The sequence below is a fragment of the Lissotriton vulgaris genome, chromosome 11, assembly GCF_964263255.1.
Source record: "Lissotriton vulgaris chromosome 11, aLisVul1.2, whole genome shotgun sequence".
In the NCBI taxonomy this organism is placed as follows: Eukaryota; Metazoa; Chordata; class Amphibia; order Caudata; family Salamandridae; genus Lissotriton; species Lissotriton vulgaris.
The window spans coordinates 1,001,973,371-1,002,000,763 of NC_141699.1; the positions used below are offsets into that span (position 1 = coordinate 1,001,973,371).

The 27,393-nt window shown below is 51.9% G+C and overlaps 1 protein-coding gene across 7 annotated transcripts in view; it reads left to right on the forward strand.

The window, feature by feature from the left end:
- ATP13A3 (ATPase 13A3) overlaps window positions 1-27,393 on the forward strand; it is a 486,442-nt gene that overhangs the window by 341,343 nt on the left and 117,706 nt on the right. For all 7 annotated transcript variants that reach the window (XM_086944284.1, XM_086944281.1, XM_086944283.1 and 4 more), the window contains 2 exons: window positions 2,510-2,700; window positions 6,373-6,461. In XM_086944284.1, the coding sequence (XP_086800410.1) occupies window positions 2,510-2,700; window positions 6,373-6,461 (280 nt within the window). The remainder of the gene's footprint in view (window positions 1-2,509; window positions 2,701-6,372; window positions 6,462-27,393) is intronic.

Below are 27,393 nucleotides of genomic sequence, written 5' to 3' on the forward strand. Positions count from 1 at the left end.
TGCCTTGCAATAGTGAAAAACGAAAATGGCTGTAATTCACTATCAGAACATGCTACACACATCCGGGCATGTCCTACCTTTCACCTTCAATGCACCCTGCCCTTGGGCATACCATAGGGGTGACTAATATGCAGAAAAGGGAAGGTTTAGGGACTGGCAAATGGGTGCACTTGCCCAGTCAGCAGGGCAATACTAGAATGCACACAGGCTCTGCAATGGCAGACCAGAGACCCTTTTACAGGCTGCTTCTGTGGGTGGCACAACCAATGCTGCAAGCCCACTAGCAAAGACAACAAGTGATGGACCGAATGTGGATCAATGTCACACATTCCCCCAGTCAAAAGATCTGGGCCCAAATCCATCGTTTTTTTGCACTCCACACCACCCTGGGTTAGACAATGGCGATATGCAAATCAGCTCTGACCCTGTTGCCCCATGGGAACAGTCCAGTCCGAACTACAAAAGCCATGTCCTTCCCAGAACGGAATCAAGCATCCGAGGACCGGACCGGTTTCGAGGTAACACCTCTCATCAGCCCGGCTAGCTTGACTCCAAGTGGTGTGGAGTGCCTGGGACCCACGTCTGGGCATCCCCAGCGCACTTAGGGCGGCAATTGCAAAAACAACAAGTGATGGACCGAATGTGGATCAATGTCACACATTCCCCCAGTCAAAAGATCTGGGCCCAAATCCATCGTTTTTTTGCACTCCACACCACCCTGGGTTAGACAATGGCGATATGCAAATCAGCTCTGACCCTGTTGCCCCATGGGAACAGTCCAGTCCGAACTACAAAAGCCATGTCCTTCCCAGAACGGAATCAAGCATCCGAGGACCGGACCGGTTTCGAGGTAACACCTCTCATCAGCCCGGCTAGCTTGACTCCAAGTGATGTGGAGTGCCTGGGACCCACGTCTGGGCATCCCCAGCGCACTTAGGGCGGCAATTGCAAAAACAACAAGTGATGGACCGAATGTGGATCAATGTCACACATTCCCCCAGTGAAAAGATCTGGGCCCAAATCCATCGTTTTTTTGCACTCCACACCACCCTGGGTTAGACAATGGCGATATGCAAATCAGCTCTGACCCTGTTGCCCCATGGGAACAGTCCAGTCCGAACTACAAAAGCCATGTCCTTCCCAGAACGGAATCAAGCATCCGAGGACCGGACCGGTTTCGAGGTAACACCTCTCATCAGCCCGGCTAGCTTGACTCCAAGTGGTGTGGAGTGCCTGGGACCCACGTCTGGGCATCCCCAGCGCACTTAGGGCGGCAATTGCAAAAACAACAAGTGATGGACCGAATGTGGATCAATGTCACACATTCCCCCAGTCAAAAGATCTGGGCCCAAATCCATCGTTTTTTTGCACTCCACACCACCCTGCGTTAGACAATGGCGATATGCAAATCAGCTCGGACCCTGTTGCCCCATGGGAACAGTCCAGTCCGAACTACAAAAGCCATGTCCTTCCCAGAACGGAATCAAGCATCCGAGGACCGGACCGGTTTCGAGGTAACACCTCTCATCAGCCCGGCTAGCTTGACTCCAAGTGATGTGGAGTGCCTGGGACCCACGTCTGGGCATCCCCAGCGCACTTAGGGCGGCAATTGCAAAAACAACAAGTGATGGACCGAATGTGGATCAATGTCACACATTCCCCCAGTGAAAAGATCTGGGCCCAAATCCATCGTTTTTTTGCACTCCACACCACCCTGGGTTAGACAATGGCGATATGCAAATCAGCTCTGACCCTGTTGCCCCATGGGAACAGTCCAGTCCGAACTACAAAAGCCATGTCCTTCCCAGAACGGAATCAAGCATCCGAGGACCGGACCGGTTTCGAGGTAACACCTCATCAGCCCGGCTAGCTTGACTCCAAGTGGTGTGGAGTGCCTGGGACCCACGTCTGGGCATCCCCAGCGCACTTAGGGCGGCAATTGCAAAAACAACAAGTGATGGACCGAATGTGGATCAATGTCACACATTCCCCCAGTCAAAAGATCTGGGCCCAAATCCATCGTTTTTTTGCACTCCACACCACCCTGGGTTAGACAATGGCGATATGCAAATCAGCTACACTAGCAGCATTTGGTTTCCAAGCCCTGGGCACACTCAGTGCACGGTACTAGGGTCAGACAAGTAAACCAAACCAGCCAATCATGGAGTCACTAATCCATACATCAATTTACCATAGGGAGCACTTTGCACTGTGGCACTGGACAGCAGCGGCACAGTGCCCAAAGCATCTGTAACCAGCAAAAACACACAAGGCAACAGCAAAAAATGGAAGGGAGACACACGTCAAGGTGCCAGGTCTAACAGAAGTACTTTTCTTTTTACTGTTGTAAATTTATTTTAAATAATCAGACTATTCTCTGTAACATCAAAATGCAAAACTGCAGTTGTTGACTTTAAATATCAATCGTGTTGAGAAAAAGTTACATTTTTATTCCTCAGAGTGACAATCTTTTACCACTTTGGACTAATGATTTGTTTTGTTTTTACAGTGCATGCAATGTATCCAGAACCGTAGACTTGAACTCTTCACACTTCAAGAACAGCACTATTGATAAGCACGACAAAAACATCAGAAACTATGAAAACTCAACTCTTTTCTTTGTCTCCAGCTTTCAATACCTCATTGTGGCACTGGTGTTTTCCAAAGGAAAGCCCTTCAGACAGCCCTGCTACAAAAACAGTAAGCCTCTTACTACTTTTGTGTGTTAATTATTTTATTTATGTGTATACGATTGAGTGGTAGAGTGTTTGGTATGGTGATTATTGGAGAAAAAAAAATATTAGAAATAACAGATTGAGAAAGATTAAAACGGTCACAGGATTGTACTGAATTGCTTGTTACAAAATAGATAAAACAGTTGTTACATTGGTTTTGCTATTACAAATGTTAGCTGAAAAAGGACAGCTGCATTTATGGGTTCAATGCAGAGACAATGTTATTTAGTCTTTTCCCGTATCACTGCTGTCTCTCTCTTTCATGGTCAACCTGTGCGTACCGGTGCCAGACAGTTACGGGAGCCAGAAAGTATCAATTTAGTAGATATTAGCACTCTCAGTATCCCACATATTAATATAGGTCACACACATACAACCCGCTTTGTATCTCCCGAGTATCCACCCCCACCAGTGTCTTTTTTTTTTTCTTCTGGAGAATGACTCTTCGTTCTCGTGATCTGCCCTAAAGTCGAAAAGTAGGCATTAGAGTGATTGAAAAATCCATTCTTTTGGTCACTCATCCAGCCAAACGGTATCATATTCTCCCATTTACCCTCTCATCCATGTTCACACATACTTGCTAGTCATTGTTGAAGCACTTTCACTTAGAAAATAGCGAGACCTGTTGGTTTTTGATTGATTGATTGATTGATAGGCTTTATTTCGGTATACAAATACCATAAAAGCAGTACAAAAATACAATTTATAAAAATGTTGTATACAATCTATTTACACACGATTGATAAAAGCAGGTACAAGAATTAATTAGACGAGTTAAAACAAAGATTAAATTGACACGGAAAGCCTTCTATTGCGAATCAACCAAGCCCATTTCAAGAATTCTGACACAGCAAATACAATCACAGGGGATGTGTCAGTCATTAAAATGCGTATTGCCACTATACACTGACGAATGCCCAGCAGTCTACAGAGTGGTTTAAGCCAACGGATCCGCGGGACACGGTAGTCCGGGCATTTAAAGAAGATGTGGACAACTGACTACACGAGTGGGACAGGATGCACAAAAAGGTGAAAGTTGGTGAGGCCCCTTCCAGCGGGCGACTACCTCCCTTACTGGTAAGGTCCCCACACGAAATTTGAAATATAGAGTGTGGTCAAACGGGATGGTGATAATGTCTAGATAGGGTTCATATGCCACCACATCCTTGATTCTCACAAAAGCTACTGTTGTGTTGCTATGGCGTGAGTCTAGATGTAATTTCGCAGAGACCCAGTTCCAATACAACTTTTTAATAGTAGCCTTAGGTGGGGCTGATTTTGTGGACCAAGCATCAGGTAACCCTATCTCCTTTAGTAGTCTTTTGACATCCCTTAACCATTTGATCCTAGACCACCCTGCCATTTCCATAACCTCAGACAGAGCCTCCACGTAGGAGACCAATTTGGGCACCCGCCACAGCCTCGCCCAAAGAAGCAGTGGGCGAAGTTGCGCTTGATCCCCGATAGGTCTACAACCTAAATCCAATAGCACTGGCACAGGTGGAGTGCTTCGTGGCAAAGCCATCCGGTCTTTCAAGAACTTGTTCTCTGATTTGACTATTGGGTCCAGGTTGCAGGTACCCCACAACTCTGCCCCATATAAAGCGGCACTGACCCCTCTCGCTTTGTATATATCCACTACTGGGGCGATGAGTTTGCAGGATGAGGAGCGTTGTTTCTTGAGTAGTGCTCCTCCTACCCTTTTGTGGCCCAGTAGCATTTTATAAATATTTGGATTCCAGGAAAGGGAGTCGTTGAGGCAGATACCGAAATAGTCAAATTCGGAAACTCTCTCTAATGGCTCTGAGTTCAAGGTCAGAAGTCTGCCAAGTTTCCTGGGGGGGTTCATGACCAGAAACTTGGTTTTGTCTGTGTTGATTACTAGGCCTCTCGATAGACAAAACTCCTGGAAACTATTTAAAAGGCTCTGCAGACCCATAGGGGACTTTGAAATGAGGAGAGTGTCATTCGCAAAATACAGTGTAGGGATCCGTTTGCCTGCCAAGGAGGGAGCATCCGAGGGAGTATGGTTTTTAACAATACTTGTTATGTGTAACTGAAGTAACACAATATTGGCTATTACTAACACATTCCCTAAATTATATTTTGTGGAGAAAGTATAACTAATAAAATTACGTACTGCCCCTCAGAGATATGCACTTCAACAGTTTCTATGAAAATCCTGTTCGAGAAGGGAGGTAGGCGAATAGTGGTCTTGTATCAGAAGTGTTGCAGCTGTTTCAATGGAGTTCTTTTGTTACATTTTTATGCTTTTACATTCCAAAAAATGGGCGCTTTTCTGAAATGTATCACAAGCACTACATTAATATTACTGTTTGGTTCTACTGGCAGTGAAGACTCACTCGTAATATTGCACATAAAGATCTGAATCACATACATTTGCACACTGAAAACATTGAAATGACAACTCCTAAGCAGTCTAAAATCGTGGCAGCAATGATTTGGGCGAGTTAGAGTAGGAGGAAGAGGAAGAGCCATCTCATTTGTAACAGCTAAAGTATGGGACAGCTTGCCTGTAGCCGTAATAAGTATCTTGGGTCACAGTTTGCTGGAGTGGTGTGGCTCACTGGTTAGAGGCGGCAGACCCGGAAGCAGAGAACGGCCCGGGACCAGGGTACAATTCCCGACGCGGCAGGGTCGTGGACCAGGGTCAGCGGACTCGATAATTCTCGCCTCAGTGCCTACTCTAACCAGGGATCACACTCGGCAAATCTGGACATTAGCTTGCCTCATCTCTACAACGGCCCCCCCACATTCGCCGGGGATGCCTGGTTTCACCTTGGAGATACCCAGTAGGGACCATCTCACAGGGATAGCCAGGACGGGTTCCCCAGCGGTGTACAGCGCCACGACGCCTCAGGGCAGCAGTGCGCTTTACAAGACACATACATTTACATTTACATTTATATTTGCAGTCAAACCTTCCCCGTCACCCTGTCTTCTCTGATTCCTAGGCTTGTCTCTTCTCTCATCCTAGCGCCTGGATATATTCATCTACAGGGGTATCACCAGTTTATTAATGTATGTCTCGGTAGTGTCCAAAGACATGCCGTGTAAATTATGATCTATCTCTCCCTTTCTCACACTATTTTTAATGAGATTCTCAGGCCTCAAAAAATCAGGAAAATGTTACCAGACCTGCAGGTCTAGTGGCTTGAATAATCTACTTGACGTAACTGTAATGCATTTGACCCATAACCTCTTCTCAAATAGAGTGATCCTTAGCAAATATTTTATTTACTTGAGCCGCCTTTTTCTTCATTATCACATATAAGAGCATCTTGTGAGTTCAACATGTCTGCTGTTCAAAAAACTTTTATTTACAAGACTAAACCTTTGTTCCTTGTATGATACAAATCTAGTCCACAGATAGGAAATACATGACTTCCTGATTTTCCTCTTGAGAAACTGTTAGGAAATTGTTGATGTAAATGTATATTAATTACAAATGTGTGCCTTCCACAAAAAAAAATACTTTTTGATCCCAATGGGAGGTTAGAATTATTGTAAAGCAAGCTTACAAATACTTGTTAGCAGCACTTATATTCCATATAGATGCTTGCATTACACTGCAAAATAGTTCCCTGCTGATTTTGTGTTTTTATTTTCTTTGCAGTTTTCTTTCTTGTGTCCATTGTGGTTCTTTATGCCTTTATATTATTCATCATGCTGTATCCAGTTCAGGCAATTGATACTTTTCTACAGGTAACTACCTCAAATAATTTTGCTACTTGTAATACACCAGTGTTACTTTCAGTCGTCCTGCAACTACCATTGATAGTCTCAAACAACCATTAAAAACATACATTGATAATGTGCACCTGCTTGCTTCCTTCCTGACAATGTATTCTATGTTGCAACTGTCTAACTAAGACACTGTTTCTTTAAGCACACTTTTGTGGTTTGCCTTTAGTAGAGGTCAAACCTTTCTCACTGTCATGAGTGAGTTGTAGGTTAGTATTTTGTGTCTGCAGTGAATTCCTGATTGAACAAGAGCATAGAGTCAAACAAATTCCCATGTTTAAAGTTATGTTTATAACAACATATAACTTACTATCTTCTAGTGTCCTCACAAGGTTGCTGGTGAAACCATTTTGAAGTGCTTTGAGTAGTTGGTAATTTTCTTTCTAATTTCAGGCAAATTGTGCGGACTGGTTATGTCTTTGATGTAACTGGTCTAAGTATTTTAAGATCTGAAAGAGACCCGCTAGTAATAGATTCCTTACCTTAGAATATCCCCAGGCGTCAGACTAGATCTGGAAGTTTTTTTTTTTTTTTTCGTCAGCAGTACCCCTGCGCGACGGTGGGTGTCGTCGTACGGCTCCGCTGGCGTCGTAGTCGCGCTTACGTCAGTTCTTTGTTTTTCCGCGCCAGCAATCGCAGATCCGGAGAGAGCGGAACCCAATTCATTTTTTGATTGAGTTTTTTGGGACTTTTGTCTATATTTTCAAGTATATATAAATCTACAGGTGCTTAGGGATGCCCGGTTTTAAGTCTTGCACGACCTGTCCCCGCACAATATCGTTGACGGACATGCACCGTGAGTGTCTCTACTGCCTGGGGCGCGGCCACGACTCCGAGTCGTGCTCCCACTGCCAGGCCATGGGTCCGAAAACTTTGCGGGAGCGGTCCCGAAAGTGGCTGGAGGCCCGGGAGTCGATTTCACGCCTTTCACGGTCCCGGGCCAGAGGGAGGTCAAGGGACCATGCGCAGAGCCAGCACCATCACTCAAAGTCTTCGTGCTCGGAGTCAGGTAAGGCGAAGCATAAGAAGTCGAAGAAGCATTGTTCTGTAGTAGGGGATCTCTGTGTACCTCAGGGTACAAAGAAACTGCTCTAAGAAGGAATCTTTTGAAGCACACTCCAAAAACCTAGAGGAACAACTAAAGGAGAAACGATACCCCAAGAAAATCATTCGTAGATCTAAAAAGAGGGCCTCAAACAACCATAGGGATGCCCTACTTGCAATCAACCCTCCAAAAGAAAAAACAGATCGGATGACATTTGTTAACACCTTCAACAGCCGATCCAACCAGGTACAGAAAATTATAAAGAAACACTGGTCCATCCTCAAGACCGGAGGTGATGACATCCCTCAGCCCTTGTTCGCATACAAAAGAGGACCGAACCTGAAAGACCAACTGGTTCATACACGCCCACGCAGTAAAGAAGGGAGACAAGTGGGTACCCTTTGGGATCTACCAGCAGTGGTCGGACACCACCCATGTGGAAATTGCACCGTCTGTCCGCAGACTAACAAATCCACTGAAGTTGATATTGGCACCAATCGTCCATGGACACAAAACAAGTTTACAAATTGTAATAGCAGTAACTTGATATATATGATCAAATGTCCTTGTGAATTACGGTATGTCGGTATGACAACCAGAAAGGTCCGCACACGTATCCAGGAACATAAAAGCACTGTGCGGTGCCGTAAGCAAGCCACCAGACTGACTGCACATTTCTTGGAGAAGGGCCACGGTCCAGAAGATTTTTATTGGACAGTTCTTGAACAGCCGCACATTCCAGACTCATGTGCAGATACTAGCCGGTTTTTGTTCAAGATAGAACAGAAATGGGTATATCGCCTTAACAGCGACAAGGAAGGCCTCAATGAGCCTATACCCTGGATGTCCCTCTGAGTTGTCGGAAACATTATGTCCCCTCTTTTCGCACTGCCTATATGTTATACAATCAACATTTACAGGGCAGTCATCACATACTAGTAAACATATACGACATATTTGGGGCTTCCGGTATGCTGTTTAATGACTTGTGTTTGAGAAACATATCAAACAACCAAGCCCTCTATCCCCTGGATAGCGTATTAAAACTCTTTGAATGATGTTCTTTAGAAGGGCACAACGACACAGTGTATCAATACCAATAATAAGGATCAACGTATAAACACTCGTTTATCTGTGTCTCGTCACAAACACCATGGTACAGGCCGAAAATGAACTCCTTTTTTGTAGGTGCACTAGGGACAGAACTACATTTCCCATAAGTCTTGCCACCACGTGATTGTTCACGTCATGGCCGACTTGCAAAGCTTACAAAACACCACCTCGTCCGGCAGCCGGCGCCCCCCCGAGCAGTACTGAAGACTGCCTGGAGACGCCGACGGTTAGGTGAGTGCACGCATCAAGCGTGTCTCTGTGTTGTCTCACTCTGTAGGCACACGCGGCTAGCAGCCAGCGCGCTATTTTACAAACGAAGCGTGTTTCGTGCGTTTGTTCCTAGCTCTGCACGAACAGCAAGTAGAAGTTATTTTGCCATCTAGACGAGGCACCATTAATCGCAAGCAGCGCATCTTGTTTGCCCTTTGTAACTATATGCTTAAAAAACAACGGAGCCATTTCAATACAACTGACACGGCATGCATTAAGCGTCCCTATTAAATTGTGATCGTTTCTGCATTAACAACAACTACTGGCTATCTTGTCACCATCTATATGATACATCATCTTTTAGGCGCAGCGTATTTCGTGTGCCTTTTGTGATCACATGCCTTCAGAAGCCATGCAGCTACATACCTGATACGGCTTGAACCTCATGCATTAAGCGTCCCTATTAAATTGTCATCGTTTCTGAGCCATGACGGATTGCGACTTTCAGCCCAGCCTGGTTTCAAGAGGCGCAGACTACCTCTTTTCTCGAAGCATACATTTATTAATTTTTATTTATCCTATGAATTCGGTTAGTGTCATATCACTAGCAGCTCTGTTAAAATTATGTAATTTCTCACAGAGCGGTGCTCCTTTTACCTGCACTGCAGCCAGGTGGGGTGAAGCTCCTCAACCTACACGTAAGGGTGAGTGCATACCCACATTTTGAGGTATGATTGAACATATTGCAATGTCAATATTAATACAAACATTAACGATGTGAATAACTTTACGTGTTCTACATGTGTGTTTGTGTGTCTGTTTTTCATGTTGGATCCACTACCATTGCACTGACAGTATTTGGTTGAGCACGCCTGGATGTCCAGGTGATATCTTTATAATTTATTTATTTTTCAAAAGCAGTAGTGTATTATGTATAGGTCCTGAAGAATGCATTAAGAAAATCTTATGATATGCTGAAACATGTCGACCACTAATAAGTGCGGTTATTCTTTAAAACCTGCACCCACACCTGCCTTTTAACCTTAGGGTTTGGGGGATATCATTAAAATTTCATTTTCCACCCATTCACCTAATTTTATTACCCTTCACTTTTTCACTCCAAACACCGTACACTGCTTTTTTCAGTAGCCACCACTACATTCTGCTGTTCTGCTCTCTAATTACATCTCGGTCACGGTAATGCTTACCGGCCGTCTTGTCTCCTGGGTAAGGAGATCCCAAATGATGACAACAAGGGCGGTACAGTGTGGCTTCTGATGGGAACAATACATTTTTCTCCTTGTACTCTTGAGTCTCGACTTGACCAGTTACTAACTATCACTTCTCACTGACACTGCTCTGTGTGCATTGGGTGTAGTGGCTCTTACTGTCAAACTCTCCTCCTTCTTCTTTAGACCCCCAGGTATTATTTGTTGTGATATATGATCTCTGTGTATAGTCATAATCTAGTGAATAGTCCCACCCATGTGCGTGGACCCCGGAGCAATCAAAAATAATCTCTTAAATTGTCTTCATTGCAGTCCTGCATAGACACTTAAGAGAAAATTAAAGACAATAATGCAGCCTGTATCTACAAGGCTACTTCAACTAGAAATGCCAAGGATATAACACCAATAACACATTCAACACAATCTGTCAAGTTTCACCCATAGAGAAACTTTCCTCCCCTCACCAAATCCTTGGAATGATAGAGGAAGGTAAGGACAGACAAGACTCCATAGGCTGCCATTATGTGTCTGGAAAAAGGGATACCGTGCCTTTAAGGAACTCTCTGGAGACTCTTGGTATCCCAGCATGCTCAGCGCCTTCCTTTTACTTTCAGTTCTTTTTTCCGGCTCCTGCTAGCAGGACCCTGGAGCATTGAGCTCTCCGTTTTTGGGTAATTTGTTAACTTTTTGGCACTTTTAAAGTGTTAGAGTGTGTTCACTCTATGTATTTTTGCCTCCTCTTCACTTTTTTGGTGATTTGGCCACTCTTTTATCAAATATGCCTGCCTTATTTGAGAAATGTCCAGAGTGTGCCAGGAAGAAGGCAAGATCTGATCCACACAGGGTCTTTATCCTGTGTCTCCCTTCTTATCATGTTACTGGGACTTGTGAGATCTGCCTGCAGTTTTCAAGTAGGACCCTGAAGGACAGACAAAAGATCAGGCTCCAAGGACTGGAGCAAAGAAAACAGCAAGGTCAAGGTGGGTCTGGGCAGGAAGGGGCTTCTTCCTCTGCCCGTGCTGACGCCTCTGGGGGGCTCCCCAGTAGTAAGGCCAGAAAACACCATCGGTCTCCGTCGACGTCGATAGCCTCAGCGTCGGTGTCGAGAAGAATGACTACGGTCTGCTCCCCGTCTCCCCAGGGCTCTGGGTCGAAGCGACGTTGAGGAGATTGAGGTCGAGACCTCGGACAAGGTCGACGTCTAAGTGCTTCGTCGTCGAGTCATCATCGATGTCGAGAGGGTTCGAGAAGGCGCAGGCGGTCGACGTCGACTCGACGTCGAGAAAGAGATCATCGACGTCGAGAAGGAGATCATCGACGACGAGAAGGAGATCATCGACGACGAGAAGGAGATCATCGGCGTCGAGAAGGAGATCATCGGCGTCGAGAAGGAGATCATCGGCGTCGAGAAGGAGATCATCGGCGTCGACGAGACTGCGTTCGTCTACGGCGTTCGTCGACATCAAGACGGCGCTCAGCGTCGAGGAGGAGAGCATCGACGTCGAAACGGCGTACGTCGAAACGCCGTTCGTCGGTGTCAAAACTGCGTTCGTCGACATCGAGACTGCGCTCAGCGTCGAGGAGGAGAGCATCGCCCTCCAGGAGGCGTTCCAAGGCCAGAACTGTGTCTTCGGTCACCACAAGTCCACGGTCGCGACGGCGCCTGGCTACCAGGGGTACGGCCTCTAGGTCCCCCCCTTCAGGTCAGGCGAAGAAAAGTAAAGTTTATTCCCCCACCAAGCCGAGGTCACCTACACCGCCTACGTTACCTAAGGACCCTCCTCCACGTAACCCGCCTCCGCCGCCTGTTCCTCCTCATCGTCCTCCTACACCACCACCTCTGCCGAGGTCCGCCTCGTTACCACATCTTCCTACACCGCCTACGGGGTCACTACAACCTAGGCTCCTGTTTAAGCCTCCACAGCGCCCTCCGCTGCGGCCCGTGGAACGTCCGAGGCCTTGGAGGTAGAGATCTCGCTCCAGACGGAGGGATAGATCCAGGAGTCGCCATCGCTCTTCTACAAGTTCCAGACGGCACCACAGGATACACAGGTTGAGGTCCCGCTACACAGATAGCTCTAGTGCCAGGGACTATTCACCTACCCTGACGGATTCCCCTCTGACGAGGGTGTCTCCAGTAGACGACATAGTGTCCTTCCAGGATGTGTTGCTACGAGGGGCAGCTAAGCTGGGCATCACGCTCACTGTGCCCGCGCCACTGACATCCGTCATCTTCGAAATGCTGCACAAGAAGCAGTTGTCTCGTCCTTTGCTGCCCTCGGTGCCTGGGCTGGTAGAACCGGCCTTGGAACTGTGCCTCACGCCTGCATCCACGAGATCGGCACCTTCAAGGCTGCAGAAGAAATATAAGGCTCCTGACTCGGACCCAGCATTTCTTCGGGTGGATCCCACGCCTGATCCTGACGACGGCAGGAAAACAACACGCCACCACCCCATCATCAACAGTGCCTCCTGACAAAGAGAGCCAATGGATGGATTTGGCAGGCAGGAAGGTTTGCGGGACGGCATCCACATCGATGAAGGCCGCAAGGGCCTCCGCCCTGTTGAGACGTTACGATCGGGCTCTGTGAGAGTCCCTCCAACAGTTTGCGGAACACCTTCCCCGGGAGAAGAGGGAAGATTTACAAAAGATCCTCACTGAAGGGCTGCTGCTTTCCAACCAGGTAATAAGTTCGGCTGCGGATTTGGCAGGCAGGAAGGTTTGCGGGACGGCATCCACATCGATGAAGGCCGCAAGGGCCTCCGCCCTGTTGAGACGTTACGATCGGGCTCTGTGAGAGTCCCTCCAACAGTTTGCGGAACACCTTCCCCGGGAGAAGAGGGAAGATTTACAAAAGATCCTCACTGAAGGGCTGCTGCTTTCCAACCAGGTAATAAGTTCGGCTGCGGATTCTTCCCTCTTGGCAGCCCACGGGTACTGCCATGGGGTCAACCTGAGGCGCCACGCCTGGCTGCGTCTTACATCCTTGAAGCCCGAGGCACAGCAGAGGGTTGCTAACCTACCCTTTTCGGGCGAGACCCTCTTCGGGAAACATGCGGGCGGAGAGATGGCCCGCATGAAGGCAGAGGCGGAAACCCTGACGGCTGTCGGGTTGGAAAAGCCTAAGGAACAGAAAAAGACCTTCCGCCCGTTCCAGAGGCGGTACGGGGCGCAAGGCAGAGGGCAAGGTCGACAGGCTGGACAGCAACATCAGCGGCAGCAGTTCCAGTGGAAACCGTTCCAAAAGCGCCAGAGGGGCCGAGGTGGTCAACAATCTTCCTCCGCGACCAAAGGCCCGGTTGGATCTAGGCCCTGAGGTGCTTCTTCCCCTTCATCCGTTACCCGCTCCGGTGGGAGGAAGCATTCAACATTACCTGGCAGAGTGGAGAAACATTACTCAGGACAAGTGGGTGCTGAATATTGTTTGCAATGGATACAGTCTTCATTTCACCAGCTCGCCTCCAGTAATTCCACCGGTCGGCTTGCAGTTCCAACTGCGCGAGCTCCAGGCGGAGGCCAATACCCTGATAAGAAAAAGGGCGATAGAAGACGTCCCTCTGTCTCAAAGGGGAAAGGGTCTTTACTCACGCTTCTTCCTAGTACAGAAGAAGGACAAGAACGAGTTCAGACCCATTCTGGATTTGCGACAAGCAAACCAGTGATTCGCAGGGAAAAGTTCTGCATGCGGTCTTTGCACCAGATTTAACCTCAGCTGCAGAGAGGAGATTGGCTGTGTGCGATAGATCTGCAAGATACGTACTTCCATGTGCCCATTGCACGGAAACATCGGAAGTTCCTGCGCTTCCTTGTCGGCGCCAATCACTATCAATACACCGTACTACCGTTTGGACTGAAGTCTGCACCCAGGACTTTTTCAAAATGCATGGCTGTGGTAGCAGCGCACCTGAGAAAGAACAAGGTGTTTGTCTACCCGCACCTGGACGATTGGTTGATCAAGGCCTCCACCTTCCAGGAAGCACAATTGTACTTCAAACAGACGGCCGTCCTGTTGAACCGTCTGGGGTTGCACATAAATCTGTCCAAGTCTGTCCCGATTCCTGTACAGTGCCTGCAGTACTTGGGAGCCTGCATCAATACGCTGTTGGCAAGCGTGTCTCCTTCGGATGAGAGACGCTTATCCATCCTTCGGAAGGCTCAGGCTCTCATAGCTGCTCCATCTACAACAGTGAGGACAGTGTCTTCTCTACTGGGATCGATGACCTCTTGTATCTTCCGCACGCGCTCCTACACATCTGAAAGAGACACGTTAGTGATAGATTCCTTACCTTAGAATATCCCCAGGCGTCAGACTGGATCCGGAAACTTTTGCGTAGCAATACCCCTGCGCGCCGGTAGGCGTCGTCTGCGGCTCCACGTCCGTCGTCGGCGTCGTGAGCGCCGGGATGACGTCGTCGGAGTACTTAGACGGCGCCCATGCGCGCTGACGTCAGTAGTTCTTTTTTTCGCGCCAGCTAGCGCAGATCCGGAAGAAGCTCTACCCCCAGTCAATTTTTGACTGAAATTTTTGATCCTTTTGATCTCTCTCTCTTTGTCGATTTCTCGACTGTCGGTGCCAGGGATGCCCGGGTTCAAGCCTTGCTCGGAGTGCGGCCGACTCATGTCGGTCACGGACCCCCATCGCCGGTGCCTGAAGTGCTTAGGCCTCGACCACGACGATCGATCCTGCTCCGACTGCCGGGCCCTGACGTCGAAGGCTAGGCGGGAGCGGTCCCGCAAGCGTCTCGAACAGAGGCAGTCGGCCCGCGCCGCTCCAGGTCCCGGTCCCAGTCCCACGGGAGGTTGAGGGACAGGTCGCGAGGTCGGAGTCATCGACGCTCCGGAAGTGGACACCGATCGTCTGGTTCCAAGTCCTCAGGTAAGAGGCATGAGAGGTCGGAGCGACGTCATCGATCCTCCGACCCGCCCCGACGCTCGCACGATGTGGCCGGGGACTCGGGCGACACCGCCCACGCGGCTCCGCGGAAGTCGCAAGCGTCGCCGCCTGCCCCACACCTTCGGGTCCCTGGGCTCGGCCGACGCCGGAGGAGGTCGAGAGGTACCTCATGGCCATGAGGGCCCTCCCTCCTCAGTCGGTTCCCATGGCGCCTTCGGGCCGATCGGTTCCGTCTGGAGGTCCTTCCGGGTCGGGCGCTTCGGCCCCGACGACGTCGGGTGCTTCGGACCCGGCGCCGCTGGCGACTTCGGTCTCGGCGCCGCAAGACCTCGCTGGATCCGGCTCCGGATCCGGGACCTCGCCGGTCGACCTTACGACCTCGCCGGCGCTGTCGCTTTAGGTGTCGTCCCCGGCAGCCGATGTGGTTGCCGCCCCCAATGTCTCCTGCGGTTCTGCTCAGGCGTCGGGAGGGCGCCGCTGGGCGCCGATTCCGTCGGCCTTTGGAGACTTTTATCTCCACGAGGAGGCCCTGGCTGTTAATCCTGGTCTCCAGGACACAGGTGACGAGGAGAATTGGGAGGGGTCCGAGGACCCTCTGGCACATGATTGCCAGTCACAGCAGGACTGGACATATGAGCTTGGGGAGGCCAGTGGTATTGACACCTCGCCAGACACTGGATTTACATCGCCCCCGACTGTGGCTTCGGAGGCGGGTTCTGCTTACAGCGTAGTGTTGACGAAGGCAGCTAAGGCCTTGAACCTTCAGCTCCCCGTCGCGGCCGTGAGGACTAATCTCCTCACAGAGGTCCTCAAACCGCAGTCAGGCTCCGCGGAGCCCCTCCTGCCGTTCAATGAGGCCTTATGTGACGTTCTTCTGGGCACTTGGTCCAAGCCCGCCACAGGCCCCCCTGTGGACAGGAACGTGGCCAGACGCTACCGCCCGGCACCGGGCGACCCATGCTTTTTGTCCACCTATCCCACCCCGAGAGTCTGGTCATCCAGGCCTCAAACTCCCAAACCGCATTCCCGTCGGCCCCGCCCGACAGGGAATCCAAGAGATATGAACAGTTCGGGAAGAAGGTTTTCTCGTCTGTAAGCCTAGGGCTGCGGTCTGTGAACACCGCCTGTCTCTTGGGCCGCTACACCCACACTCTGTGGGACACGGTTGCGGAGGTGCTGCCGAAATGCCCGGAGGAGGTCCAGGCTAAACTCAGCCAAGCCCTTGCGGACGGCCGAGATGCAGCACACTTTTCTATCCGGTGTGGGCTGGATACAACGGACTCACTGGGCAACGACGGTGGCGGTTCGACGCCACGCCTGGTTGAGGTCCGCCAACTTCTCGGCCGATGTCCAGGCCACCCTCCTGGACATGCTGTTTGATGGCCGTCGCCTCTTCGGCGACAAGGCAGACCATGCGCTGGAACGTTTCAAGGACTCCAGGACTCCAGGGCTACGGCCAAGTCCTTGGGCCTTACGGCCCCACGCCAGCAATCGGGTGCCTTTCGCTCCTTTCGTGGCCACGGAAGGGGCGCCCCACCACGGACCGCCAGCCACACGCCGCAAAATGTCCAGCAGCGCGGTGGCGGACGTGGGAACCGCCGTGGCGGTCGGGGCCCGCGGCGAGGCCAGTCCACACCTCCCTCAGCAGCACCTGCCTCAAAACCTTCCTAGTCCGAGTTTTCAGGCCCATGTGACACCTGTGGGGGGCAGGGTTCGCCATCACCTCTCCCACTGGCATACAGTCACTTCGGACAGGTGGGTGCTGCAGATTGTCCGAAGGGGCTACTCCCTCCCCTTTGAGGCATCCCCTCCATCCATGCCACCACAATGCCACCGTGTGTCGGGGGATCACTTGCAACTTCTGCAAGAGGAGGTCTCGGCCCTCTTGGCCAAGAGGGCCATCGAGCGCGTTCCTGGGCCAGAAGTAGGGTGTGGTTGTTACTCCCACTACTTTCTGGTGCCCAAGAAGGGCAAAGGGGGCCTACGCCCTATCTTGGACTTGCGGAACGTCAACGGCTTCCTCCGGACGGAGAAGTTCAAGATGCTCACTTTGGCTCAGTGGCAGATCCCTCTCCCTACCCCACCCGGAGCACGTAGTTGTGACGGACGCGTCCCTCCAGGGCTGGGGGGGCCACATGGGAGAGGCGGAGATCAGAGGCCTCTGGTCTCCGGCGGAGTCCCGGCTCCATATCAACTTGCTGGAGCTTCGGGCGATTCGTCTAGCACTGAAAGCATTCCTCCCCTCTGTCCGGGGACGTGTAGTGCAAGTGTTCACCGACAACACCACCGCCATGTGGTACTGCAACAAACAGGGCGGGGTGGGGTCGTGGACCCTTTGCCAGGAGGCTCTGCGCCTATGGCAATGGCTGGAACATCAGGGCGTGACCCTGGTGGTTCAACACCTGGCAGGCTCTCTGAATGCCAGGGCGGACGAACTCAGCCGTCGGTGCATGATGGATCACGAATGGCGTCTGAACTCGGACGTGGCGCAAGGTCTCTTTCAGCAGTGGGGAGAGCCTTGGTTAGATCTATTCGCCACAGAAGAGAACGCGCAATGTCATCAGTTCTGCGCGTTGGAATTTCCAAGGCGGCACTCGCTCGGAGACGCTTTTCGTCGCGAGTGGAGCTGCGGTCTGTTGTACGCCTTTCCGCCTATACCACTTCTGCCCAGAGTGCTGAAGAAGATCAGGCGCGACCGGGCCCAGGTTATCCTTGTGGCTCCGGACTGGGCACGAAGATTCTGGTATCCCGAGCTACTCAGCATGTCAGTCGAACCCCCGATTCGTCTGCCTCTTCGGGAGGACCTTCTGTCGCAGCAGCAGGGGACGGTCCTGCACCCGAACCTGTCCAGTCTCCACCTACAAGCTTGGAGATTGAGCGGCGGCAGTTGAGGCCATTTGACTTGCCTCCTGAAGTCTGTGATATCATTCTGGCAGCCAGGCGTCCCTCCACAAAGTCGGTATACGCCTGCCGGTGGAACAGATTTGTGGCATGGTGCACAGCAAAGGCTGTGGATCCTCTCTCTGCACCCCTTTCGGAAGTGCTGCTCTTTCTTCTTTCCCTTGCCCAGCAGGGCTCTGCTCTGGGCACTCTTAAAGGGTACCTTTCTGCTCTATCAGCCTTCTTGAGGCTACCAGATCAGCCTTCTTTATTCAAGTCCCCTATTGTAAGTAGATTTCTGAAGGGCATCACGCACATGTTCCCTCCTGTTCCCTTCGTGATGCCCCAGTGGGACTTGAATCTTGTTCTCACTTATCTGATGTGTGCTCCCTTTGAGCCACTTCATAACTGTCCTCTTCGTCTCCTTACTCTGAAGACTGCCTTTCTGGTTGCCATCACCTCTGCCAGGAGGGTGAGTGAGCTCCAGGCTCTTTCTTCTTCTCCACCTTTTCTGTCTGTTCATCCTGACAAGGTGGTGTTACGCACATGACCTTCCTTTCTGCCCAAGGTTGTCACGGCCTTCCACATCGGGCAGTCCATTACCTTGCCCACTTTCTTTCCGCCTCCGCATCCCTCGAAAGAGGAAGAGAGGCTCCACCGTCTGGATCCAAAACGTGCGCTCTCCTACTACCTAGATCGCACACGCCAATTCCGGGTGGATGACCAACTCTTCGTGGGTTACGTGGGCGCGAAGAAGGGTAAGGCTGTGCACAAGAGGACCATCTCTAGGTGGATCATCTTGTGTATCCAAGCATGTTACTCCATGGCGAGGAAGGAGCCCCCGGCTGGATTGCGGGCTCACTCCACTCGGGCCACGGTGACAACAACTGCCCTGGGCCGAGGTGTCCCCCTGCAGGACATTTGCCAGGCAGCTACGTGGGCCTCGCTGCACACGTTCGCAAGACACTACTGCCTGGACAGTCAAGTCCGGAGGCATGGCTTCTTTGGCCGTTCCGTCCTCCAGGACTTTCTGGTGTGATATTGGTTCGCAGACCCACCACCGGGGTTGGTATTGCTGGGGTATCTATTCTAAGGTAAGGAATCTATCACTAACGTGTCTCTTTCAAATGCACAAGTTACTACTTGTGTAACGATATATCTGTAAGAGACATTAGTTAGTGATAGATTCCTTACCGACCCACCCATCCTCCCCGTTCTGCGAACCGATATCTAGGGTTAAGGTCATCCCCTTTCAGGGCCCTAGTTTCATGGCACCAGTGTTAGTTCTATCATGGCTCTGCGTATCTGGCGCGGAAAAGCTGTGTGTCAGAACTGACGTCAGCGCGCATGGGCGCCGTCTAAGTACTCCGACGTCATCCCGGCGCTCACGACGCCGACGACGGACGCGGAGCCGCAGACGACGCCTACCGGCGCGCAGGGGTATTACTACGCAAAAGTTTCCGGATCCAGTCTGACGCCTGGGGATATTCTAAGGTAAGGAATCTATCACTAACTAATGTCTCTTACAGATATATCGTTACACAAGTAGTAACTTGTGCATTAGGCCGCTACAGGAATGTTTGGAGGACCAGTGGGACCAGAGAAAAGGGTGTTGGGACGACAGGATTCAGTTGTCCCTTCACGCCCAACAGTCCCTGAAATGGTGGTGCTCTGCAGAGAATCTCCTCCGAGGGGTTCCTTTCCACAAGGACATCCCGACTCAGACTGTTATGGATGCGTCTCTCCTGGGATGGGGAGCGCATTCAGACCATCTACAGATCCTGGGAACATGGTCTCTGACAGAGTCCCCGTATCACATCAATTTCCTGGAACTCAGAGCTATTCAATTGGCACTGAAGTCTGGTGAGGTAACAGGGACCCCCTGGAAGGGATACGTTTCCTGGGTCAGGGTTAAACAAGCATAAGTAAGGCTAAAGGCCCAGGCAAAAAATACAAAGTCTGACTAAAACAAGAAAAAGGGGCACACCATAAGGAGAAAAGAGACTCAAAAGAAAATACTATATGATAAAGTACAATTATATTAATAAAAAATTGATATGAACATATTCATTGATACACGTAATTAAAATTGAAGGGATAAAAATTGATTTTTGTAAAATAAGCTGTTATTACAAAGAAATATACATAGGTCACAAAAATATTATCAACATAATAATAATGCCCAAGAGTTGTTGAGGATGCTGATTTCTGTCGACGCGTTTTGACACACCTTTTTGTGTCTTCCTCAGGACAATATCAGCAAATTGCTAAGATTTAAACAAACAAAGAGTCATAACATCTCCTTATGTTAGTCGCAGTTAAAGCCTTATTACTATATACAGTGGTATTACCATCTGGCGTCAGACATCAAAACATTTTTTTACATACATATATATATATAACATGATACATCGCTAGAGAGGACATTTAAACAAGTGTGCTTCCTATATACATATATACATACAGGAATTAAGTTTAAAACATTCGTGTAAACAGATCAATGACTTATATACACCATGTTTTAAGGCTAGAGAGAGGAGAACAAGAAAAGTAGAGAGAGAGAAAAAATAGAAAAGAAATAGAAAGAGAGAAAAGAACGAACACTTATTAGACGGAAAACTAAAAGGAGGGGAACAAAAAAAGGAGAAAGAGAGAAAAACAGAAGTGTGAAAAAACCAAGAAAGAAAAAAGAGAAAAATTATTAGAGGGAGGGGGGAAGGATTTATTTACAATCTATGCCATACTTTTTACATATCTAAATTATCATTCGCAAGGAACTATCCTCAAATCTGTCTCTCATATTGTAACCTATCTGAAAGGCCCAAAGAAGCTTTATAAAGAGGGAGGATGTCATCTGTTATGGGTGGATAACCAAACAAAAAGGTCCCATATTCCACAGTATTCAATTAAAGTTATTGCATGATCCCTGGCTCATTAGTTTGATCTGTATCTTAATTCTAGAAAAGAAGCTCTATTATTTATATTATCCGTAGGACAATATAAATAATAGATCTGGGCCAAGTCATTATTGTGGTGCCGCACTGGGCTCGAAGATTTTGGTATCTCGAGCTACTCATTATAAGCATGGATCCCCCGATCCGACTGCCTCATCTGAAAGAGACACGTTAGTGATAGATTCCTTACCTTAGAATATCCCCAGGCGTCAGACTGGATCCGGAAATTTTTGCGTAGCAATACCCCTGCGCGCTGGTAGGCGTCGTCTGCGGCTCCGCGTCCGTCGTCGGCGTCGTGAGCGCCGGGATGACGTCATCGGAGTATATAGACGGCGCCCATGCGCGCTGACGTCAGTTCTTCTTTTTTCCGCGCCAGCTAGCGCAGATCCGGAAGAAGCTCTACCCCCAGTCACTTTTTGACTGAACACTTTTTTGATCTTTTTGATCCTCTAGTTAGTCGATTCTCGACTATCGGTGCCAGGGATGCCCGGGTTCAAGCCTTGCTCGAAGTGCGGCCGACTCATGTCGGTCACGGACCCCCATCGCCGGTGCCTGAAGTGCTTAGGCCTCGACCACGACGATCGAACCTGCTCCGACTGCCGGGCCCTGACGTCGAAGGCTAGGCGGGAGCGGTCCCGCAAGCGTCTCGAGCTGAGGCAGTCGGCCCCGCGCCGCTCCAGGTCCCGGTCCCGGTCCCACGGGAGGTCGAGGGACAGGTCGCGAGGTCGGAGTCATCGACGTTCCGGGAGTGGACACCGATCGTCTGGTTCCAAGTCCTCAGGTAAGAGGCATGAGAGGTCGGAGCGACACCATCGGTCCTCCGACCCGCCCCGTCGCTCGCACGATGCGACCGGGGATTCGGGCGACACCGCCCACGCGGCTCCGCGGGAGTCGCAAGCGTCGCCGCCTGCCCCACACCTTCGGGTCCCTGGGCACGGCGCGTCGCAGGAGGAGGTCGAGAGGTACCTCATGGCCATGAGGGCCCTCCCTCCTCAGTCGGTTCCCGTGGCGCCTTCGGGCCGATCGGCTCCGTCTGGAGGTCCTTCCGGGTCGGGCGCTTCGGCCCCGACGACGTCGGGTGCTTCGGCCCCGGCGCCGCTGGCGACTTCGGTCCCGGCGCCGCGCGACCTCGCTGGATCCGGCTCCGGATCCGGGACCTCGCCGGTCGACCCTACGACCTCGCCGGCGACGTCCCTTCAGGTGTCGTCCCCGGCAGCCGAAGTGGTTGCCGACCCCAATGCTTCCTACGGTCCTACTCAGGTGTCGGAGGGGCGCCGCTGGGCGCCGATTCCGTCGGCCTTCGGAGAGTTCTATCTCCACGAGGAGGCCCTGGCTGTTAATCCTGGTCTCCGGGAGCCGGGTGACGAGGAGCAATGGGAGGGGTCCGAGGACCCTCTGGCACGTGATTGCCAGTCTCATCAGGACTGGACATATGAGCTTGGGGAGGCCAGTGGTATTGACACCTCGCCAGACACTGGATTTACGTCGCCCCCGACTGTGGCTTCGGAGGCGGGTTCTGCTTACAGTGTAGTGTTGACGAAGGCAGCTAAGGCCCTAAACCTTGAGCTCCCCGTCGCGGCCGTGAGGACTAATCTCCTCACTGAGGTCCTCAAACAGCAGTCCGGCTCCGCGGAGCCCCTTCTGCCGTTCAATGAGGCCTTGTGTGACGTTCTGCTGGGCACTTGGTCCAAGCCCGCCACAGGTCCCCCTGTGGATAGGAACGTGGCCAGACGCTACCGCCCGGCACCGGGCGACCCTTGCTTTTTGTCCACCCACCCCACCCCCGAGAGCCTGGTCATCCAGGCCTCCAACTCCCAGACCGCATTCCCGTCGGCCCCGCCCGACAGGGAATCCAAGAGATATGAGCAGTTCGGGAAGAAGGTCTTCTCGTCTGTGAGCCTAGGGCTCCGGTCAGTGAACACCAACTGTTTCTTGGGCCGCTACACCCACACTCTGTGGGACACGGTTGCGGAGGTGCTGCCACAATGCCCTGAGGAGGTCAGGGCTAAACTCAGCCAAACCCTTGCGGACGGCCGAGATGCGGCACGCTTTTCTATCCGGTGTGGGCTGGATACCACGGACTCACTGGGCAGGGCGATGGCAACGACGGTGGCGGTTCGACGCCACGCCTGGTTGAGGTCCGCCAATTTCTCGGCCGATGTCCAGGCCACCCTCCTGGACATGCCGTTTGATGGCCGTCGCCTCTTCGGCGACAAGGCAGACCATGCGCTGGAACGTTTTAAGGACTCCAGGGCCACGGCCAAGTCCTTGGGCCTTACGGCCCCACGCCAGCAATCGGGTGCCTTTCGCTCCTTTCGTGGCCACGGAAGGGGCGCCCCACCACGGACCGTCAGCCACGCGCCGCAGAATGTTCAGCAACGCGGTGGCGGCCGTGGGAACCGCCGTGGCGGTGGTCGGGGCCAGCGGCGAGGCCAGTCCACACCTCCCTCAGCAGCCCCCGCCTCAAAACCTTCCTAGTCCGAGTTTTCAGGCCCATGTGACGCCTGTGGGAGGCAGGGTTCGCCATCACCTCTCCCACTGGCATACAGTCACTTCGGACAGGTGGGTGCTGCAAATTGTCCGAAGGGGTTTCTCCCTCCCCTTCGAGTCTTCCCCTCCATCCATGCCACCTCAATACCACCGTGTGTCGGGGGATCACTTGCAACTTCTGCAAGAGGAGGTTTCGGCCCTCTTGGCCAAGAGGGCCATCGAGCGCGTTCCTGGGCCAGAAGTAGGACGTGGCTGTTATTCCCACTACTTTCTGGTACCCAAGAAGGGCAAAGGGGGCCTACGCCCTATCTTGGATCTGCGGAACGTCAACGGCTTCCTCCGGACGGAGAAGTTCAAGATGCTCACTTTGGCTCAGGTCCTGGCTGCCCTGGACCCAGGAGACTGGATGGTAGCGTTGGACTTGCAGGACGCCTATTTCCACATCCCCGTCCTGCCGGCCCACCGGCGTTACCTGCGGTTCACGGTAGGCCTGGAGCACTTTCAGTTTACCGTGCTCCCCTTCGGCCTTACCAGCGCCCCACGGGTGTTCACGAAAGTGATGGCGGTGGTCGCAGCCCATCTGCGCAGGCAAGGGGTGTCAGTCTTCCCCTACCTCGACGACTGGTTGTTAAAGGCGGGCTCGCCCCAGACAGTCGTCACCCACCTCCAGACTACGGCCGACCTCCTGCACTTGCTGGGGTTTTCCATCAATGTGCCGAAGTCACACCTGTGTCCCTCTCAGAAGCTCCTTTTCATCGGAGCGGTTCTCGACTCGGCGCAGTTTCGGGTTTACCCACCCGAGCAGCGGGTTCGGGATATTCAGGCTCTGATTCCTGTCTTCGGGCCGTTATCCCGGGTCTCGGTCAGGTTGACGCTGCGGCTTCTGGGACTGATGGCCTCCTGCATCCTTCTGGTGCGTCACGCCAGGTGGCGGATGCGGGCTCTGCAGTGGGACCTGAAGTTTCAGTGGGCCCAGCATCAGGGCAACCTGTCCGATCATGTCCTGATCTCGGAGGGCACTGCGAAGCAACTGCAGTGGTGGCTCACGGACCGCGACTGGGTCAGTGGCAGACCCCTCTCTCTACCCCAGCCGGAGCACGTAGTTGTGACGGACGCGTCCCTCCAGGGCTGGGGAGGCCACATGGGAGAGGCGGAGATCAGAGGCCTCTGGTCTCCGGCGGAGTCCCGGCTCCACATCAACCTTCTGGAGCTGCGGGCGATTCGTCTTGCACTGAAGGCATTCCTCCCCTCTGTCAGGGGGAGCGTGGTGCAAGTGTTCACCGACAACACCACCGCCATGTGGTACTGCAACAAACAGGGCGGTGTGGGGTCGTGGACCCTTTGCCAGGAGGCTCTGCGCCTCTGGCAGTGGCTGGAACATCAGGGCGTGACCCTGGTGGTTCAACACCTGGCAGGCTCTCTGAATGCCAGGGCGGACGAACTCAGCCGCCGGTGCATGATGGATCACGAATGGCGTCTGAACTCGGACGTGGCGCAAGGTCTCTTTCGACAGTGGGGAGAGCCTTGGTTAGATCTATTCGCCACAGAAGAGAACGCGCAATGTCAGCAGTTCTGCGCGTTGGAGTTTCCAAGGCGGCACTCGCTCGGAGACGCTTTTCGTCGCGAGTGGAGCTGCGGCCTGTTGTACGCCTTTCCGCCTATACCACTTCTGCCCAGAGTGCTGAAGAAGATCAGGCGCGACCGGGCCCAGGTCGTCCTTGTGGCTCCGGACTGGGCACGAAGATACTGGTATCCCGAGCTACTCAGCATGTCAGTCGATCCCCCGATTCGTCTGCCTCTTCGGGAGGACCTTCTGTCGCAGCAGCAGGGGACGGTCCTGCACCCGAACCTGTCCAGTCTCCACCTACAAGCTTGGAGATTGAGCGGCGGCAGTTGAGGCCATTTGACTTGCCTCCCGAAGTCGGTGACATCATTCTGGCAGCCAGGCGTCCCTCCACGAAGTCGGTATACGCCTGCCGGTGGAATAGATTTGTGGCATGGTGCGCAGCAAAGGCTGTGGATCCCCTCTCTGCACCCCTTTCGGAAGTGCTGCTCTTTCTTCTTTCCCTTGCCCAGCAGGGCTCTGCTCTGGGCACTCTTAAAGGGTACCTTTCTGCTCTTTCAGCCTTCTTGAGGCTACCAGATCAGCCTTCCTTGTTCAAGTCCCCTATAGTGAGTAGATTTCTGAAGGGCATCACGCACATGTTCCCTCCTGTTCCCTTCGTGATGCCCCAGTGGGACTTGAATCTTGTTCTCACCTATCTGATGTGTGCTCCCTTTGAGCCACTTCATAACTGTCCTCTTCGTCTCCTTACTCTGAAGACGGCCTTCCTGGTTGCCATCACCTCTGCCAGGAGGGTGAGTGAGCTCCAGGCTCTTTCTTCTTCTCCACCTTTCCTGTCTGTTCATCCTGATAAGGTGGTGTTGCGTACACGGCCTTCCTTTCTGCCCAAGGTTGTCACGGCCTTCCACATCGGGCAGTCCATCACCTTGCCCACCTTCTTTCCGCCTCCGCATCCCTCGAAAGAGGAGGAGAGGCTCCACCGTCTGGATCCAAAACGTGCGCTCTCCTACTACCTAGACCGCACTCGCCAATTCCGGGTGGATGACCAACTCTTCGTTGGTTACGTGGGCGCGAAGAAGGGAAAGGCTGTACACAAGAGGACCATCTCCAGGTGGATCATCTTGTGCATCCAAGCATGCTACTCCATGGCGAGGAAGGAGCCCCCGGCTGGATTGCGGGCTCACTCCACTCGGGCCACGGCAACGACAACTGCCCTGGGCCGCGGTGTCCCCCTGCAGGACATCTGTCAGGCAGCCACGTGGGCCTCGCTGCACACGTTCGCGAGACACTACTGCCTGGACAGTCAAGTCCGGAGGGATGGCTTCTTTGGCCGTTCCGTCCTCCAGGACTTTCTGGTGTGATATTGGTTCGCAGACCCACCACCGGGGTTGGTATTGCTGGGGTATCTATTCTAAGGTAAGGAATCTATCACTAACGTGTCTCTTTCAGATGCACAAGTTACTACTTGTGTAACGATATATCTGTAAGAGACATTAGTTAGTGATAGATTCCTTACCGCCCTCCCATCCTCCCCGTTCTGCGAACCGATATTTAGGGTTAAGGTCATCCCCTTTCAGGGCCCTAGTTTCATGGCACCAGTGTTAGTTCTATCATGGCTCTGCGTATCTGGCGCGGAAAAGCTGTGTTATCAGAACTGACGTCAGCGCGCATGGGCGCCGTCTATATACTCCGATGACGTCATCCCGGCGCTCACGACGCCGACGACGGACGCGGAGCGGCAGACGACGCCTACCAGCGCGCAGGGGTATTGCTACGCAAAAATTTCCGGATCCAGTCTGACGCCTGGGGATATTCTAAGGTAAGGAATCTATCACTAACTAATGTCTCTTACAGATATATCGTTACACAAGTAGTAACTTGTGCTTTGGGAGGATCTTCTGTCGCAGCTGCAGGGGACGGTCCTCCACCCGAACCTGTCCAGCCTCCACCTACATGCTTGGAGATTGAGCGGCGGCAGTTGATACAGTTTGATTTGCCTCATGAAGTCTGTGATGTCATTCTGGCAGCCAGGCGTCCCTCCACTAAATCGGTATACGCCTGCAGGTAGAACAAATATGTGGCATGGTGCACAGCAAAGGCTGTGGGACCCCCTTTCTGTCCCTCTTTCAGAGGTACTTTTGTTCCTTCTTTCTCTGGCCCGGCAGGGATCTGCACTGGGCACTATTAAGGGCTACCTTTCTGCAACCTCTGCCTTTCTCAGGCTCCCTGATCAGCCCTCTCTTTTCAAATCCCCTGTTAATAGATTTCTCAAAGGCATTACTCCCCTTTTCCTTTCTATTCCGTTTGTGATGCCACAGTGGGACTAGAATCTGGTACTTAAATTTTTGATGTGTGCTCCTTTTAAGCCACTTCACAACTGTCCTCTTCATTTCTTAACTTTGAAGACTGCATTTCTGGTTGCCATCACCTCCGCTCGGCGTGTGAGTGAGCTCCAGGCTCTTTCTTGTAAGCCTCCTTTTCTGTCAGTCCACCCGGACAAGGTTGTGCTTCGC